This window comes from Staurois parvus, unplaced genomic scaffold (genome assembly GCF_062004578.1).
Source record: "Staurois parvus isolate SC_StPar_1 unplaced genomic scaffold, SC_StPar_1.0 ptg000044l, whole genome shotgun sequence".
Classification (NCBI taxonomy): Eukaryota; Metazoa; Chordata; class Amphibia; order Anura; family Ranidae; genus Staurois; species Staurois parvus.
In genome coordinates this window covers 2,533,083-2,553,271 of record NW_028317840.1, presented here as the reverse complement: position 1 = coordinate 2,553,271, position 20,189 = coordinate 2,533,083, and the positions used below count along the sequence as shown (strand labels likewise).

The 20,189-nt window shown below is 42.1% G+C and overlaps 1 protein-coding gene across 1 annotated transcript in view; it reads right to left on the bottom strand.

Annotated features, from left to right (window-relative positions):
• MMRN1 (multimerin 1) overlaps window positions 1-20,189 on the bottom strand; it is a 191,769-nt gene that overhangs the window by 46,424 nt on the left and 125,156 nt on the right. Inside the window, exons 2-3 of the mRNA XM_089663785.1 lie at window positions 17,729-17,848; window positions 15,531-15,637 (exon numbers count right to left, since the gene is read on the bottom strand). Coding sequence (XP_089519911.1) covers window positions 15,531-15,637; window positions 17,729-17,848 — 227 coding nt within the window. The remainder of the gene's footprint in view (window positions 1-15,530; window positions 15,638-17,728; window positions 17,849-20,189) is intronic.

Sequence of the window (20,189 nt, the reverse complement as noted above, 5' to 3'; positions counted from 1 at the left end):
GCTTGGCTATGCTGCACCCATGTGACCCCTGGTGGCTATCTTGGGTCAGCAGGGCTTTTAAGAAGTCCATGTGTCCAGGTTTCGGATTGCTTTTGTGAAGTGGGTAGAGTTTGGAGAGATACTCCATTTGTCAGGGAATGCAGCTTGAGACAGGGATAGGTTCTTGAGGAGTAGGGACAGGTTAGGGATTTGCAATCTTCAAGGAAGCCTTCCCTCTTTGGGGCCGAACCAGCCAGGCTGTGCTTCTGCCGCTGAAAGAGATGCTGTCAGTGCATCTCTCCCCTCTGTATCTGTTCATTTGATCTGATATCTGAGTGTTTTCCCTGGTGGCACTATCCTGCCTTGGGTGTTTGTAGTTTGGCATGCTCTTCAATAGAAGTTCCACGTTTTAGTGCAACTGGACTCTGTGTCTTTACTGCTGTCGCACCATGCTGCCCCTCCCAACATGCCTACTTTATCAGGTCATATTTCATTTTCAGGTGAAACTCGAAAATTAGAATATCGTGCAAAAGTTCATTTATTTCAGTAATGCAACTTAAAAGGTGAAACTAATATATGAGATAGACTCATTACATGCAAAGCAAGATAGTTCAAGCCGTGATTTCTCATAATTGTGATGATTATAGCTTACAGCTCATGAAAACCCCAAATTCACAATCTCAGAAAATTAGAATCTTACATGCAATCAATAAAACAAGGATTGTACATAGAACAATATCGGACCTCTGAAAAGTATAAGCATGCATATGTACTCAGTACTTGGTTTGGGCCCCTTTTGCAGCAATTACTGCCTCAATGCGGCGTGGCATGGAAGCTATCAGCCTGTGGCACTGCTGAGGTGTTATGGAACACCAGGATGCTTCAATAGCAGCCTTCAGCTCTTCTACATTGTTCGGTCTCATGTCTCTCATCTTTGTCTTGGCAATGACCCATAGATTCTCTATGGGGTTTAGGTCAGGTGAGTTTGCTGGCCAATCAAGCACAGTAATCCCACGGTCATTGAACCAGGTTTTGGTGCTTTTGGCAGTGTGGGCAGGTGCCAAGTCCTGCTGGAAAATGAAGTCAGCATTCCCATTAAGCTTGTCTGTGGAAGGAAGCATGAAGTGCTCCAAAATCTCCTGGTAGATGGCTGCGTTGCCCCTGGACTTAATGAAGCACAGTGGACCAACACCAGCAGATGACATGGCTCCCCAAATCAACACAGACTGTGAAAACTTCACTCTGGACTTCAAGCATCTTGCTGTGTGTGCCTCTCCATTCTTCCTCCATACTCTGGGTCCTTGGTTTTCAAATGAGATGCAAAAGTTGCTCTCATCAGAAAAGAGGACTTTAGACCACTGAGCAACAGACCAGGTCTGTTTTTCTTTAGCCCAGGTAAGACGCTTCTGACGTTGTTTGTTATTCAGCAGCAGCTTGACAAGAGGAATACGACATTTGAAGCCCATGTCCAGTATCCTTCTGTGTGAGGTGGCTCTTGATGCACTGACTCCAGTCTCAGTCCACTCCTTGTCAAAATCCCCAACACTTTTGAATGGCCTTTTCCTGACAATCCTCTCCAGGCTGCGGTCATCCCTGCTGCTTGCGCACCTTTTTCTTCCACACTTTTCCCTTCCACATAACGTTCTATTAATGTGCTTTGATATAGCACTTTGGGAACATCCAACTTCTTTTGCAATTACCTTTTGAGGCTTTCCCTCCTTATGGAGGGTGTCAATGATGGTTTTCTGCACAGCTGTCAGGTCAGCAGTCTTTCCCATGATTGTGATTCCTACTGAACCAGACTGAGAGACCATTTAAAGGCTCAGGAACCCTTTGCAGGTGTTATGGCTTAATTAGCTGATTAGACTGGGACACTTTGAGCCGAGAATATTGAACCTCTTCACAATATTCTAATTTTCTGAGATTGTGGATTTGGGGTTTTCATGAGCTGTAAGCCATAATCATCACAATTATGAAATCACGGCTTGAACTATCTTGCTTTGCATGTAATGAGTCTATCTCATATATTAGTTTTTTACCTTTTAAGTTGCATTACTGAAATAAATGAACTTTTGCACGATATTCTAATTTTTTGAGTTTCACCTGTACATGCTTAATTTACAGTCATATGTACCATGGCTACATTACCTCTTCTTACCAGTTCTCTTTTTCACATCAGAGTTTGGCTAGTACACACTTTTTCTTACACGCGATTGGGTATTCTTTGCAAAATGAAACTTCACTGCCTTCTCTAATCTCTGGGAAAAATTTCCTTGCAATCAAGCCTTTAGTAAATGAACCCCACTGCATCTCAGCAACATACGTAAGGAACGAGTGTAGAGTCAGCCACCATATCTCCTACAGGATGCCAGTTCTACTTCACTGTAACTTGTGATATACAGTATGTTTAAAGCTGTCTATGCAAGTACCTGAGAGTATGAATGTTAAAATATAAGTTTATGTTTAGAGCATGTTACACATTACACCTGTATTTAGGGTGTAACATGCTCCAAGCCCCCCACCCAAGCACATCCCCCTTTCCTGTGACAGCGGGCAGGGGTTCCACTCCCTGTACCCCGCTATCACATTTCAGAATCCATACAGCCCATATAGAGGTATGGGTAGAAAGTTGTAGGACCCATTGATCACAGGTGCAATGCTTTGCAGGCTCTTTGGGGGGAAAAAATTATTGCAGTTAAATACATGCATGCATTACATTTTCCCTAAAGGAGACTTAGGCTTTAAGTGACATTCTTATAAAAAAAAGCAAAGTTGTAACATAGATTACTATGTTAAAGAGCTTATGCATGTGACTTTTTAAAGCGATCAATGTCACAAACCCAATAGCTTGTGTATTTATTTCTGGATTGTAACACTTTTTGGGTGGTGTCATTTGACAACCTAGAGACATCTGGTGGTTAAATGAGGTAATGCAAAAAAAAACAAACTACTGAGCTGTCTTTTCAAGTAAGTTAAAAATTGTATGCAATCCTTAATGTTGCTAATAATTTAACTACAACTACTTAATAGCTTTTCCTTCTGCTCTTAATGTATTGCTGTCATTAGCTGTTTGGCTTTCTGTGACATGACTAACAAAAATATTGATACAGTAATTTTTTTCTACATATTTAAAAACCGCGCTCTGTTCTGTGAATAAATGAATTACCAGTCCTGACAGCCTTAGCGCTTTGATAGTTCATTAAACCTTCCTGTCAGTATATTTGCTTGCTCGTACGTATGGTAAAAAAATAAATATAGTGACAGGTCTACCGGAGACCTGCATGACACCAGCGATTTTCTGATCGCTGGTGCAATGCTTTCCAGGCTCCTGCAACCAAAAATAATAAATGCACATTTTTTTCACCTGCAGAAAAATGTGCATTTATGATTTTTTGTCAAAAGGTGAACTTACCCTTCAAACTGCAGCTTACCAGATGAGGTGACTGTTTTTGTTTTTATTTTGGGCTTTCTTTTTTATATGTTCACCTGGCGATCTAGCCTTTAACTCACTTTTACTGTTGTTTTGCAACAGAACAAGCTGGCCTGCAGTTAGAGAGATTAGACAAACCATTTAACACTGACAGGGGTGCTTACAATGACTAGATTTTATTTATATAAATTCTTCATCCTTCAGGAATAAAAGAAAAAAACTGCATAAAAAGTATTTGTTGGGTGTTGGCTTCAATTTGTTTAGTATATTCAAATCTGCCAGTACAGCTAACCTCCCTAGACTGACAATGCCTATTTTGCAACAGCATGTCCTGACAGTTTAGCATTGCATGGTGAGCAGGAAAGACTAATGATGCACTATATTGCCAAAAGTAGTGGGCCGTTTGCCTTAACACACACATGAACTTTAATGGCATCCCAGTCTTAGTCCGTAGGGTTCAATATTGAGTTGTCACACCATTTGTAGCTAAAACACCTTCAACTCTTCTGGGAAGGCTGTCCACAAGGTTTAGGAGTGTCTATGGGAATGTTTGACCATTCTTCCAGAAGCACATTTGTGAGGTCAGGCACTGATGTCGGACGATAAGGCCTGGCTCGGAGTCTCTGCTCTAATTCATTCAAAAGGTGTTCTTTCGGGTTGAGGTCAGGACTCTGTGCAAGCCAGTCAAGTTCCTGCAACCCAAACTTTCTCATCCATGTCTTTATGGACCTTGCTTTGTGCACTGGTGTGCAGTCTTGTTGGAACAGAAAGGGGCCATCCCCAAACTGATCCCACAAAGTTGGGAGCATGGAATTGTCCAAAATGTCTTAGTATGGTGACACCTTAAGATTTCCCTTCACTGGAACTAAGGGGCCAAGCTCAACCCCTGCAAAACAATTATACACCATAATCCTCCCTCTACAAAACTTTGCACTTGGCACAATGCAGTCAGGCAAGTACAGTTCTCCTGGCAACCACCAAACCCAGACACGTCCATCGGATTGCCAGACAGAGAAGCGTGATTGTCACTCCAGAGAATACATCTCCATTGCTCTAGAGTCCAGTGGTGGCGTGCTTTACACCACTGCATTTGACACTTTCCATTGCACTTGGTGATATAAGGCTTGGTTGCAAGTTCTTGGCCATGGAAACCCATTCAATGAAGCGCTCTACACACTGTTGTGCTAATCTGAAGGCCACACAAAGTTTGGAGGTCTTTAGCTATTGACTCAGTTGGTGACTTCTGCGCACTGTGCGCGTCAGCATGCGCTGACCCCGCTCTGTCATTTTACGTGGCTTCCACTTTGTTATGATACCACTAGCAATTGACTGTGGAATATTTTAGTAGCAAGGAAATGTCACAGATAGACTTATTGCACAGGTGGCAACCTATCACAGTACCATGCTTGAATTCACTGAGCTCCTGAGAGCGACCCATTCTTTCACAAATGTTTGTAGAAGCAGTCTGCATGTTTAGGTGGTTGATTTTATACACCTGTAGCCATGGAGGTGATTGGAACACCTGAATCCAATGATTTGGAGGTGTGTCTCAATATTTTTGGCAATATAATGTGCATACAGTACATCCTGACCTGTAGCGACATCTGTGGGCACTTGATGGGTAGTGATGGGCAACCCTTTTCCTCTGCAATGGTTCAACGTTGGAGCAGGGGAGTTGTGGTCCCGATTCAGGTATCACACTTCCTCCGGCTTTCAATTTCTGGCCCTCCAGTCTCTCGGTACACAGTCCCGTTAGCAGGTCCACACTGTGTGAGCGGGGAGTCAGGTCACTTGGCAGCAGCTGGTTCATTGGCTCTCTACAGTGCCTGCACCTGACCCAGGCTTCAATCAGGGAAGTCTTCTTCCTACATTATGGACAGATTAGGCAAAGTCCCTCCATCCTTCCGGCCAGCCCAAGGCAGAAACATCTGCAATGTCCCAGGCAGACAACCATGTCAATGAAGGTGATCTCTGGTATGGACAATTCTGGATACACTGAAAATGCACTATCCATCTTGCTCCACTCACACTCTCTCTCCACGTGGTGGGTGTACAGGGAGGTTTTTAGGGAAGGCATCTGGCGTGAACTTGGGCGCTCTGGTGGGCGTGGCCACACCCCTTCTCGTGACTTGTTGGTGTCAGCCAGTCTGCTGAGCAGGAATCTTCTAGCGTTAGCGATAACCCCTGAGGTACCAGGCAGGAGCAGACTGACTGATTTTACAGGAACTGTAGCAGTGGTAATTCTCAGCAGTTGCCACGGACATCAGCAGGGTACAAAGCACACCCAATATGTTTGTAGAAATAAAGCCTCTGAGCCCAACCAATACAGTGCAGCTGGACATTTGTAATCCACTGAATTGCAGGTCTTTCTGGTTGCTTCAGGAAATGACCCGCATGACTGATTATAGCAGACAATATTGAGCTTGGCAGAACATAGTCTTGTAGTGTAGCCACCTGTTGAGCAGCTGAAAGACATTTGCAACTTGGAGAGTCGTCCCTGCATGGGAACACTTTTTTCTCTGGCTCATTCGTTGCTAGAGGTAATGGCAGGCAGGTTACTATAGGTGAATCCCAGACGAGCCCCCACATGTAGCACTACCACCTTAGGAGTTGCTAGAAGATTTGGGTCTCCCAAAAGTCTTGCACAGCCAAGCAATCTGCATTCTCCACACAAGCTTGCATTCGAAGTCAGAACTCAGACCTTGAGCTTTTATTTTGTTGTTTGAGGGGATTAAGAACTGGATAGGGTAAGGGGGGTATAGGATACCCAAGGGAACCGGCAACTGAGGACAAACTTCCTAGAACAATTCACAAGCTTCTCTTCTGCAACACAGTATCTGTTGGAGAGTTAGCCAGCATCTCCTTGATGCACTACCCCAGACCCTAGATGAAATTCTTCTCTTCACCCAGCAATCTGGAAGCTTTCCTGAGCAGGGAATCTGGTTCCTGTCCTTTTTAAATGGGTGAACAGTCACTAGTAGGGGGCTAATATAGTTTTCCACCAGAGTGCTCCTTTGTCTATCCACCCAGGGGTGCACTTGCATTCACTCAGATCCTCTCCTGTACTGCTTGTGGGTTGGCTGCTGTTACCAGGCCTATCAGCTGGGCTGCTCCTTCTCTGCCATACAGGTAGTCCTTGCTCAAGGGGCCAGTGATTTCCAAGTTTTCCTCCTTTCCAGCTCCAAGCTTGCAGGCAGGTACCATCCCACTAAGCCTCCTGGCAGCCTCCTTTGTCACAGCCTCACATCTTCCTCCTGACTCCCCACTCCACACGCCTGTTACTGAGCAGGCTCCAACACTTTTAAGGGAGTCCCATCCACTTGCAAAGCATTCAATTGGGGATTGGCTGAAGTCCCTCGAGCGTGCAGCCAGCCACCCCTCAGATCCACCCACTGCCTCTAAGGCCTTCCTCCAAAAGCCTCAGAGCAGGGGGAAATTCCAGAGGGGTTGGCCTGCAGATCCTCTCAATCCTAACCCCTCTGGCTATTACACCTGAGCAGCTACTCCTGTCTAACCATTAGGATCTAGATCTTCCTAGCTAAACTAGGAGGGTGCTACAAAAAATATCTTTATTATATTTCTTTATATAATTTAATCAAATACTTTGGAAGTACTATCTTATATTATTTAAAATGAAAACAGAATCTGTCTTTTTTGAAAAGAAAAAAATTAGTTCCCTCTTTTTTGTTTTCGCAGAAGCAATAGAATCACTAGGTAGGAAAAATGACAATGAAGAAGTAGGAATAGAATTGGCCTTTACAGTATTTAAAATAGGAATATCAATGTATTTGGACAACGTAGCAGTCAGGCTTGTGCCATAGTAGTTGATCAGGGGCGGTGATGGAGTGACAGAAATATAGTAAAGTACCAGAGAGAACTGCTGTGGGTGGCTGCCCTGATGATGATATATATATTAGGTAGCAAATACATGGAAACCCCTCAGAACCAGCAGACATTTAAGATTGTGTGAAGCATAACAATTAGCATTGGCAGAAGATGATGTAGTCTGGGAACTGGGAAATGATAATGGAAAGGCATGTAATGTTGGCTAGTGTGCTGATCACATAGAACAAGACAATGCAGTCACTTCCTAGATATGGGTCAGACTTCAAATATACAGCTTGGAAGTGCCAAAAAATTGATTAAGATGCTATCTGGTAATGTGCAAAAAAGACACTGCCCAGAATCAACATCTTTCCAAATAGAAGGATATCAGCAATTCCAGGGAATTATCTGTCTGAGAAACAAAATGATCAGAATGAATGCTAAGAAGAAAATTAGCACTAGTCAACAGGTGGGCGGTGTCCATTCAGGACCCATAATCTCAGGTTTGACCTTCCAACTATGTTAGAATTGCTAATAATTTAGGCTTTTTATGTGCCATCCCCTCACTATAAATGGGTTGCTATCCTTAGAGCCGGTCCACAAAACTCTGCAGTTGAGACTTCCCCTTACTTTCTGTCCCTGTGACCCCACTAGAAGGAGTCTTGCTCTCATTTCCTGTCCTTATGACCCCACCGGAGGGAGACTTCGCCTCACTTCCTGTCCCTTTGACCCCACAGGAGGGTGTCAGGAATGGACTTGCCAATAATGGTGGGACTCGCCTGCCTTGTGGGCTGCAGTACCAGGGCTGGCCAGCAGGTGCTCTCAGCAATCAGAGACTCAACCCTGCAGTCAGCCAAACACCTGAGGCTGATTGCAGGTGTATTTAAGGGATGGCCAGACCTGCAGTCTGTGCCTTGGTGTGTGTTTTTCCATGGGCCCCTGTATCTTGTTACCTGCATTCCTGTTTCTGTTCCTGTTCCTGCCTGACTGACTCGTTGCCGACCCTGCCTGATCCTGACCTCTGCTGACTTCTCCTGTTTGATCCCTGGCTTGTGACCCCTGTGTCAGTTCACATACCTCTGGTCATACCCGAAGCCCTGACAGAGGGAGTCTTCCCCCTCACTTCCTGTTTTTGTGACCTCACTGGAGGGAGACTTCCCCTCACTTCCTGTTTCTGTGACCCCACCAGAGGGAGACTTCCCCTTACTTCCTGCTCTGTGACCTCACTGGAAGGGGACTTCCCCTCACTTCCTGCATCTTTGACTGCACTGGTGGGAGATTTTCCCTCACTTCCTGTCCCTATGACACCACTAGAGGGTGACTTCCTGTTTCTGTGACCCCCACTGGAGGGAAACTTCACCTCACATCCTGACCCTGGCACAGTAACAGCCATAAAAACATTGTCAGAGGTTCAACACCTTCCTTACTATACTATAAATGTCAACTCCTGTAGTATGGCTACAGTCTCTGATCAATTCTTTTATCTTCTGTCGTGGCTGGAGGGGGAGAGATCACATGTGAAGAGAGCAGCTACAGCCAGTAACAGAAAACCTAGAGGAGAGAGAATTCAATATAAAGTAGACTACATAAAATGAACTAGACATGTTGCACATGCATGCTTTACATTTATAAGATTGTCATCTAACTGTGCTGTTGGGTGGTGCTGAGCAGTGTGGCTGGAGAATGAGGGGGCGTGATTTACATTGAGGTGAGCGAGTACACATTCAACATATACAGACCTAGTGTACCCGCCCACATTCACAGCAATTCCCAGAGGTTGATAGAAGGTGTAGTTTCCTGAGAGGAGAGGAGATGATGCAATCCCTTCTGTTATACCTTCTCCTTGGCAGAGCAGATGCTGTTATCTTTTGAATTACAGTGAAGACTTCCTGAAAATTCAGTTAGACTTTTCTCTTCAATGGTAAGTAATTTCACAAATGTATTAACTGTTTAGTGTAGGGGGGGTGTACTAATGGGTGATTTTTTTGCCTATCCTGGAGTCCTTCTTTAAGCAAATGCTTGAATCTCTGAAGAATTCCTTTACATCCACCCGCCATCTCCAGCAGCATTCTTCTCAAGAAAGGTGTCTCTTTTGGAGTGGAAGAAAAAATGGCCCCAAATCACCCATAGGCCTAGTGTTCTAATGCCACCTTTTTAAAACTCCTGGATTTGCAGTTGCTCCCATTCCAGCTCATGCAATCTTCCAAGAGTTTATGGCCTGTGCTACACCACAGTGGCAGGTGACAAGTGGCTAGCCACCTTTAATTTGTCCAGGAAGCCATCCCTGCTCTCAACCAGTATGTGGAACACAAAGGAGTTGATTTACTAGAGGCAAGTAGGTTTTCCACTTTGTCAGGGTATTTTCCCTTAGCTCAGTGAATGATGACATCCATCTGCTGACATCCATCCTTCAATTATGTGCAATCAAAATGACTGTTATTTCCATTTTCCTTGTAAGTGATTTGGTGTTCTTTGCAAAGTGAATTTTCACCACATTCAGTAAGCTAAGGGAACATTCTCTTTAAAGGTGAACAGCCTATTTGCCTGTAGTAAATCAATCTCAATGTTTCTGTGTCACTTTACCATGTTGTCAGTGACAAGTTACACATGGCCATGGGCACGTGATCCAGTAGACATGAGCAGCAATTCTACATATTTTTTACGGCACACTGGGTGAATCTTCTGGAGGTTAGAAAAGATGCAGAACAGGGCACACCATTGGGCAAGAGCTCCTGGCATCTCTCCAGGCCTAGGTTAAGAGGTGGCTGGCCCCACACCATCTTCAGCTCAGGAAGGTGGTGTAGGAAAACAGGCTGATCTTCACCTAGGAAAAATCACCTTGCCTGGCACATGTACTCAGCCTGGTGGAGCAGCCATTCATCATGAAGCACCCTGGCTCTTCATCAGGCCAGAAGGGTTTGTGGCCATTTTGGGCAGTCATACCCAGTCATGGCTCACCTGGCAAAAATGCAGTGCCAACAGCAGCTGCCTGCTAACTGCCTCATCTGTGACAGCTTGATGCAAAGGAACTCCATGTTGCTCATGTTACCAGCAGGGTGCCATTAATGAGCACTGTGGGATTATGGTCAGAGGACAGGCCTTGAGGAGTTGGGACCTTTTCTTGTCTTCAGTGGCTCATCCTTCAAGATGTGTGCAGAAATTTCACACCTTTTTGAATAGGCAACCACAAAGCCATAACTAGGTGAGGGATTAGTGATAAAAGCCCCCTCCTGTTCCTCCTGGAGCACAGATTTTATGGCTTGATAAATAAGGCACTGAGGTACAGCATCAGGAGGAAAAAGAAAACCTTCTGCTTTCTAGGGGTCAGCAGAAACTTTTGCATACTGTCTCCCTCTCTATTAGGCAGAGGCAGCAAAAAGCCAAGGAGGAGGGTTGGGGAACTAGAACTAGCAGTGAGCTGGAGGAGAAAATGGGACAGATTTCAAGGGGGATGTTTTACCCCTCCCAAACCCAGGTGTTGCACCTAGGTGGGGGGAGATTGTTTAGGACAGTGTTATCCTCAGGGAAACTGAGGACTCTAGAGTCTTCTTTTGTAGGTAATTTGTGGGTAATGGGGTCCTATATTTAAAAGCCTATACAATATGCCAGGATTCAGGCCATAAAAGACTAATAAATCCCCTATACAAAGTCAGAACTAATGCTACCATCCCCAAGGGAGCCCTCTTTAAAAAGATGCTGTGTAAGAACCTCTTTGCAACATTTCTTGATTGTGTCAGGATCCTGCCTGATGACCAATGTGTCTTCAATCCTCTGATCCCTGAAAGGAGAAGAAGCAATGGTGGTAGCTGCCTCAGCACCCTTTTCAGATATTTTGTTAAACCAAGTGGTCAGGCCCAGCTGCAGGCAGTGCCTCAAGCCCAAAAAGTGGTACCTGCAACTATTAACAGCTTTTTAAATCTCCCTTGAGGCAAGGCACAAAAGAGTGTGTGCAGTATGTTCTATCCTTCACCCCATTGACCCCCACCCCCTTTGTACTTGACAACAATTCCCAGCTGTTAAAATCTTAAAATACAGCAGCTGTAAGCCCTGGTTAACACCAGTGTGTCTTTTCATGCGACTTGAAAGTTCAAAGTTGCATGACAAGTCACACCTCATTTGTGGCCATGGAACTGTTCAAATCAGTGCGACTCAAGTTCTTGCACTATTTCTGTGCGACTTCAATGCGACTTGCATTTACATCTGATAAATGAGGTCACGCAGAATGTCGGCAAGCCACAATTAAATTGCACTAAATAGTTGGCTTTGAAGTCATGCTGAGTAGCCCAACTTCAAAGCGGCTCTGGTGTGAACCAAGGCTAAACATTGCTGCTGCAAAAAATGAGTACAGTGTTTGTTAACACTGTAAAGATGCAAGTGACAGATACAGAGTAACATTGTTACTTTTGTATCTACTCTTTCATTCATCTGCAGATCAAAGGGATAAGCTTCAATCTGTGTAAGACATCAGTAAAAGCAACATGAGATGTAAAAGCATTTTTTTTATTAATTACAATTTGTTCCCATGTAACCCCCTATTAACCTTTAGTTTATCCTAATCAGCCCTAATTAACAAATTCTTCCTCTTTTCCCTTTAACTATTATTCTCCTGATGATTGTTTATTTCTGTTTTCCTATCAATTATTATTTTCCCTTACATTTATTGTGTTTAAGTTACTTTAGTGTTGCTTTAAAAAAGTACAGAATTGAAAGAAAAAAAGCATTTTATTTGTAATGTAATGCTTTGTGCCAGGATCATAATTTTAGTGTAATTTTAAACAGGACAAATTATAGAGTAAAATGTTTATTTTTATCTATGATAACTGTATTTTTACTACAAACTCTGATCAAATTGGAAAAAAAAGTGCATTATGTTATCTTTTTCGTCTATGGATTACATAAAAAAATAGAGAGATTAAAAGATAATGTCAGCAAAAGAAAGCTTTGTTCTAATAATACAAATATACTGTGTATATATACAGTACTGTGCAAACGTTAAAGGCAAGTGTGCAAAAATGCTTTAAAAAATATATATTTTAATGGTTTATTTTTTATCAATTTACAAAATGCAAACAGAAGAAAAATCTAAATCAAATCAATATTTGGTGCGACTTTCCTTTTGGCTTCAAACCAGCATCAATTCTTTTAGGTACACAGTGTTTGTGCACACAGTTTTTGAAGGAACTTGGGCAGGTAGGTTGTTCCAAACATTTTGGAGAACTAACTACAGATCTTCCGTGGATGTCTATTGAACAGACAATTGTACATATGGACCGAAAGTTGTCCGATTCCTGTGTACCAGGCTTTAGGGCTTTTGAATGTCTACACTATGAAGGCTTTGATAGGTAAATATAATGAAAAAAAAATTCATTAAAAGCACATATAATGTTATGTGAAGATTTACAGGGCCATAGACTTAGTGTTTCAAATTTGATTTGTATTATCTGTCCGAAGAAAAATTATCACAGAAAAATAAGGTATATAAATTTTACAACATGATAATGTATTACAATGACATTCATCTTTAACTTACACTGTTCCTCCTTTATTCTACAATTATAATGAAGAAATTATACACACAAGTCAGCGCCCTTTTTATATGTACAGTATTTGAAAGATATTTTCTTGTATGTGTATTTGCTATTGAAATATAAAATTGAAAGTCATAACTTATCTAAACACACACACCACTAACTCCAGCTACTTTCATATTTTTGTTTTTGATAAAGACATTAATATAGCAATAATACCATAAATCAAAGTTTAGAAGTGAATTATATGAGACTTTTTGTTGTGCATCCTGAGGGGATCCAGCTGTTATAATATGGGCAATTAACTTAGATAAGCTGCTGATATATTACCTTGAAAACCCTCTGCTTACCTTCAGCTAATCTTGGGTAACCTGTAACTGTCTGTGATAGATGAAGACCAAAATTTATTGAACTGTAATGCCATTTTTCTGATAATAGAATTTGACAAATTACAGCATATTGTAACCAAATAGAAATTAGTTTTAATTATAATATGTCAAATGAAAAAGACAAAATGCTGGATATTAGCAGAAATTAACAGCTGTCACCAGAGGGAGGACTTAATTTATTGTAGATGCGCAGGGTATAAGACTTTATATTACCTAAAAAATATGCTGATTTAAAAATTCTAGTTTATAAAAAAAATTCTGATTTATTCAATTATTAATTATCTAGAAAATACGTGTGTGGTCTGCATCTGTCTATTTTAATGCTTTCATTGTCTTTTTTCTTTATAATATTCTTTTGTCATATTGTCAGAGCCGTAAACTAATAGGTGTGTGTAACCATGTGCCTCGTCTTTGGCACTTTGGGGTCTATTTATAAATGTTTTCATGAAACTTTCAGACAGGATTTACAAAGTTTACAATGGAATCAGTTAGAAAAAATTGTTAAACTTGGGCAAAAGTTGAGTGAACCTTGGCTAAAAACATTTATAAATAAACTACTTTGCTTCAGTGGGCACATGATAAAAATATTTTCATCTGGTGTGTGTGTGCAGCACTTAGTTGCTCCCACCTCCCTAATAACGCCTGACTATCCCGTAGAGAAAGGATACTTACCTATTCTCAGGGTGCTTTGGTCCAGTCACATGATTGGTTCCCAGCAGTGGCTTCAGTGTAGAGGAGGGACAGTTGACAATGGATGTCCCATAGTAAGCCTATAGGTGACATCACTGTCCGAGCATTCCATCCGTTGGCACTCTTTCCTCTCCACCGAAGTCATTCGCTGGGGAGATCACATGACCAAACCAGAGCACCCTGAAAATAGGTAAGTATAAGCATCTTTCTTCTACAGGCTGGTTAGAATAGGAGTTAGAAGGGGGTGGGAGCAGTTTAAAGCTTGCTTAGCTCTAGCCTGGAGTTCCACTTTAATAATGTACTTTATTGTAATCAGCAAAAGAAACCACCTTGCTATGGATAAGAGCTACAAACAAATCTATTAATTGAGTAGAGTAGTTAACCAATTAACTGAATAGGCATGAGCTAAACATACATGTGTTTGGTTTGAGACAGGTTTTGAGAACATGACTAAATTTCTGGTGCTGAATTTCAACCCTGTTGGAGTCAATGGGAGCTGAATATTAAAATACTGTATTGGGACATTCCTAGGCTAATAAGCAGGGGGTTGTCAAACAAAATGGCTAAGGAACATAGACCAAAGGAAAACAAACTGTTAAAGTGGTAGTAAAGACTGTTTTGTCACTTGTATCTACAGGTAAAACTATAATAAAGCTTACCTGTAGGTACAATGAATATCTTCTAAATGTGTACCATTTAGGAGATATTCACAATTTCTGAAGCTGGTGACATCACTGGAGCATGTGCACTGCCCTCTGAATTTAGGGCACACTGAATGTGCCATCAATCCAGAGCACTGTGTCATGGGCAAAACTCCTGTGCACACATGTGTGGGAGTGACGTCATCATGGCTCGGCCATTCACACTGCCAGAGCTTGTGAAACTGGAAGGAAGACCAGGTGAGGAGAGGTTGCTTTTACAGGTAAGTCTGTCTGAAGTGCATACTAGCACATTATGCCACGTACATGAAGGGGAACAGTGTTTTTTTTTTTAAGAAAGACTTTACTGCTTTAAAATAAATTCCAGTTTGGGAAAGGGTGAGGTCACCCTTAACTTGCCTGTTAAGTGCTGTGTCTGTATGCAACCTACTGCAGCAAAAATGACATTTACAAAGAAAAAAAGCTAGTAAAATTGCTAGCAAATGACAACATTGGCTGCTACAAAAAAAAAAACACTTGTGTGGGGTTCCTTCTAACAATACATACTGTAACAGATGGGTCTAGTGTGGATGGGAGATGAATATAGGGTTCATAGTACCCCCCGCTCATTCCCATGTGAAGAAAGTAAAAAACAAAATAAAACAACCCCCCCCCCCACACACACACACGATGTCCTGTGATGTAAATCCACCGTCAACTACTTCATATAGCAATGCAGATCCACGTCAATCACCACAAAACGATACTCACAGACCCTCCAAAGGAGAAACCCACTGGCCAATGGACATACTCAATGTGCTGGTCCTCCCTCAGCTAACATAAATAAAGGTGGTGGGATCTCCTGGATAACGTCAATATATCACTTCTACTGCCACTGGAGGTTTGACATCTCCGAACATCAATTTAGTTTGGCCATTTGCGAAATCTCTGAACAAGCATAATTTGGTCTGAACTGACAGCTCATCTCTAGTTTTGAGTAAAGGATGAAATGGTGACAAGTAAAAATACAAAATCTGGAGTGCAAACAGACCTGAGGCCACGCACTGTTCTCCACTGTATCCCAGGCAACACTTCCATTCCAAAGATGTCACTATTTTATGCCTCATTCTGTAAACTGGTTGTGCGATAACACGACTCCTGGAGGATAGGAAGCACATGTGGTAACAATAATAAATAATTTTACGTCTTCTAGGTTAATGGCACAAGTGTGGTAGACCATAGCTGACATGCAGCATAACATTAGGCTGTCGATACAGTGTCATATTTGCAAGTGGTTTATGACCAGATTTCTAACAGTCATGAATATACAGGTTAGCTTAGAACAATAGTGAGCACTTGTGTATGTATAAATCATCTAACATTTTCTACAAAGTTTTGGGTGTCTGAAGGCAGGGGGCTTATCAGAATTTAGAAGCCCCCTTTAACAATAAGGGAGTACCCAGATCCTGCCTCCCTTATGTGAATAAGTATTGGGTCAATAATGTTATAACATTGTGGGGCCACCCAGTCACATCATTGACCATATAAAGACATGTCCCCATACTCATTCACATAAGGCGTGGGCAGGATCTGGGGCCCTTTTATTGTTAAAGGGGGTTTCTAGATTTTGGTAAGCCCCCTCATCGCAGACCCCTGCTACCACCAGGCCAGGATTGTCAATGCTTTGTATACATTGCGTGCTTGAAGCAGGGTCACCCTTGATATTGATTGGACCCTGGGCAAACATTTTCTCAGCCCCCCCTCCCCCCAATGCAATTTTGCTCTCCACGTGCTCTGAGACATACAATAAATAGCAGCTAAACTCAAAATCAGTTTACTGCAGCAGATAAGGCAGCAATTGCAATTGATTGCCGGAGATTATAGCATATTATTACCGCTCACCTACTGGTTGATAGAGGTTACAGCACATGATTTCTGCTTGCTGATTGGTTGCTAGCAGGTTCTGCACATCATTACTGCTCACTGATTGGTTGCTAAAGGTTACTGCACATCCTTACCATTCAATGATTGATTGCGAGAGGTTACTGCACATCATTACTGGTCACTGAATGGTTGCTAGAGGTTACTGAACATTTCTACCATTCACTGATTGGTTGTTGAAGGTTACTGCACATCATTACTGGTCACTGAATGGTTGCTAGAGGTTACTGCACATTTCTACCATTCACTGGTTGGTTGCTAGAGGTTACTGCACATCATTACTGGTCAGTGGTTGGTTTCTAGAGGTCACTGCTCATTATTACAACTCACTGATTGGTTGCTAAAGGTTACAGCACATCATCTCCTCACTGACTGCACACCATAGACTGAGAAGGTTAGGGGACTCGCCAATAGGCAGAAAACTCCTAGGACTCCTGGGATCATTGGCAGTGCTGGGGGGGGGGGTTGATCAGTGGCAGTGCTCAGGAGAGGGTTGATGGGGTCAGTGGCAGTGGTGGGGTAGATGGGATCGGTGGCAGTGCTGGGCGGGGATGGGAGGTGACATTTCTACTCTGACCACCAATGTTAAGGGGGATTAAAACTGGTGACCAATTTAAGGAGCATTTACACTGATCACCAGTGTAAGGGGAATTCTGCACCCACCACCAACGTAAAAGGAAATTTACACTAACCACCAATGTAATGGGGAATTTGCACTGACCACCAATGTAATGAAGAATTTACACTGACAACAAATGTAATGGGGGATTTTCCACCAATAACCAATAGATTTCTAGACTGGCCACCAATGTAATGGAGAATTTACACTGACCCCCAGCAGAGGTGTTGGTGGCTGGAACCTCGGGGGGGGGCATAATATACATATGAATGCCACATTGCCCCCACAATTTACATATAAATTCCACATTGTCCCCCTCTATTTACATATGAATGCCACATTGCCACTGCTATTTACATATGAATTCCTGCATTATATACATGTGAATGCTGACAAGGTTTGCACAGGTGAGTCATCTGTACATGGCAATAGGACAGAGCTGGGCAGCATAAGTGACAGCACTTCACACTTGGATATCGGATACAGCCTGGGGCAAAGACATCAAAGTACAGGGGAATGTAAACCAGTACAGTTAGCAAATATGGGGCAGCTGCTTTGGGTCTCACAACAATGACTGGGCCTGCTGCCCCTTTTGCCCTCCTTAGAGGCGGCCCTGGGTCAAATCACCGTAAACCGACTGTAAATCCAAATTACTAAATCACATGGCTCAAATATCTAGAAGTACAAACCTCACTGAACAGGCTCCAATGTTCCATGCACAAGGATTTGTTCCCGCAGACACATATGTTTCCACGTTTTCCATTGCAACAGTTGGCATCAACCTCGTATGGACATATGCACACCAATTTCTGTAAAAAAAAAATGTATATGACATAAAATATGCTTTTAGATTGAAGTCATTCATATTGATTGCTATGTTAGAATATTTACCATAGAGCTTATTGTATCATACACAGCCATCCCCTGACCTTGTAGTTTTGTACAATATCCCTTCAGCACTGGAAAAAAAAAATATATATATATACATACAGTATATATACACTTCAAGACCAGGGGTATTTGGTATTTGTTTACCTTTTTGTTCACATGTAAAAATTGGTATTTTTAGCTAGAAAATTACTTAAACCCCCCAAATATTATATATTTTTCTAAGCAGAGGCCCTAGAAAATAAAATGGTGGGTGTTGCTATTTTTATGTTACATTGTATTTGGACAGCGGATTTTCAAACAAAATTTTTTTTATAAAACACGTTTTAATGAATTTCAAGACAAAACAGACAATATATTTCCCAATTGTTTGGTAATATATAAAAGATGATGTCAAGTTTTAAAAGTGGTAACTCCCATGCAACGGCAACAAACTACGTACATTTTATTATCTGTAGGCGATTTTAAAGCCTTTTCAGGTTACCACTTTAGATTTACACTGGAGGTCTGTTGCTAGAATTATTGCTATCGATCTGATGTTCATGGTGATATCTCACATGTGTGGTGTGATTGCTGTTTACGCACCGATGCAAGTGTTTGAGCATGGGGGGAACATGTGTGCTTTAAAATTTTGATTTAATTTTTTTTTAAAGTTTACACTGTCCTTTTTAATTTTTTTTTTTTTAATCACTTGTATTGTTATAACAAGGAATGTAAATATTCCTTGTGATAATAGGCAGCGAAAGGCCCTCTTTACTGATTTTCTAATAGACCCCAGACCTCTCCCCTTCCCTCAAAAGCTTTGGATCATACCAAGATTATATAATCCGATGCTTTTTTTAAACCACCAGTGCTTTGAAAACATCTGGTAAAATACGGAAGTAATGAAATACTCTTTGCTTCCAGTTTCTCAGACCACAGAGATGATCGTCTCTATGGTCAGTTGCTGGAACCTCAGGTGGGAGATGCCTTGTAAAAGCAATCCAATGGCTAATTATGCTGCTTTCACAAGAAATCTGACCACCGGCTGAACAAAACAATACCAGGATGATGCCTGCAGCTGCAGGAAACATTCCCATATAAGCACTCAAAGTAGCTGAAAAACACATGACTTGCATTTTGGGTGCCAATCATTCTTAAAGTGATAGTAAGCCCATTTTTTTTATATTTTTACCTATGGGTAAGCTTATAATAAAACTTATCTGTAGATAAAATTAATATCTCCTAAACATGCACCGTATAGGAGATATTAAAGTTTTTTTTTTAGCTGGCGCATGCACCCTGAAGGAATGGCATACCCGTGCCATTCCTTAATAGCACTGTGCTGTGTTCCAAGACTCCCCTGCACATACACAGGAGTGACGTCTTCATGACCCAGCCAGTCAGATGGCCGGAGCTCATGAACCCAGAAGGAAGAGAAATGTGAACGAGACCTAAAGTCTGCTTCCATTTTTGCAGCCAAATTGGTATTGGCTCATATTTAGGGACTCTTTAATGACTGGCATAGTACCACAGGATTGGAGTAAGGCCAATGTGGTGCCAATATTTAAAAAGGGGTCAAAATCTTTACCAAGTAATTATAGATCTGTTAGTTTAACTTCTATAGTTGAGAAGATACTGGAGAGTTTAATAAAAGACCACATAGATGAGTTCTTGCTGGAAAAAAATATTTTAAGCAACAGAGAGCATGGATTCATGAAAGACAGAAGTTGTCAAACAAATCGGATTTCTTTTTATGTGGAGGTGAGGAAAACCTTGGACAGAGGGATGGCGGTGGACGTGGTATACTTGGATTTTGCAAAAGCGTTTGACACAGTTCCCCACACACGGCTAATGTGTAAGGTAAAGTCTACAGGCTTGGAAAAATCTGTATGTAAATGGATAAAACTTGCTAAAAGATCGTATTCCGAGAGTAGTGATTAATGATTCAATGATTCATACTCTGACTGGTCCAAGGTTGTCAGTGGTGTACCCCAAGGTTCAGTGTAGGGCAGGGGCGGACTGACCATTTGGAAACTTGGGCACTGCCTAAAGGGCCCGGGGTTAGTAGGGGGCCCCATGAGATGCCCCTGGTACCTTTTTCATAGTCTTTTTTGAGTTTGGGCAAGGACACAGGGGCCCTATGATCCCCTATTGCCCGGGGGGCCACGAGTTGTCAGTCTGCCCCTGGTGTAGGGACCCTTACTTTTTAATATATTTATAAACAATTTAGGGTCTGGGATTATAAATACCATTTCAGTCTTTGCAGACGACACCAAGCTG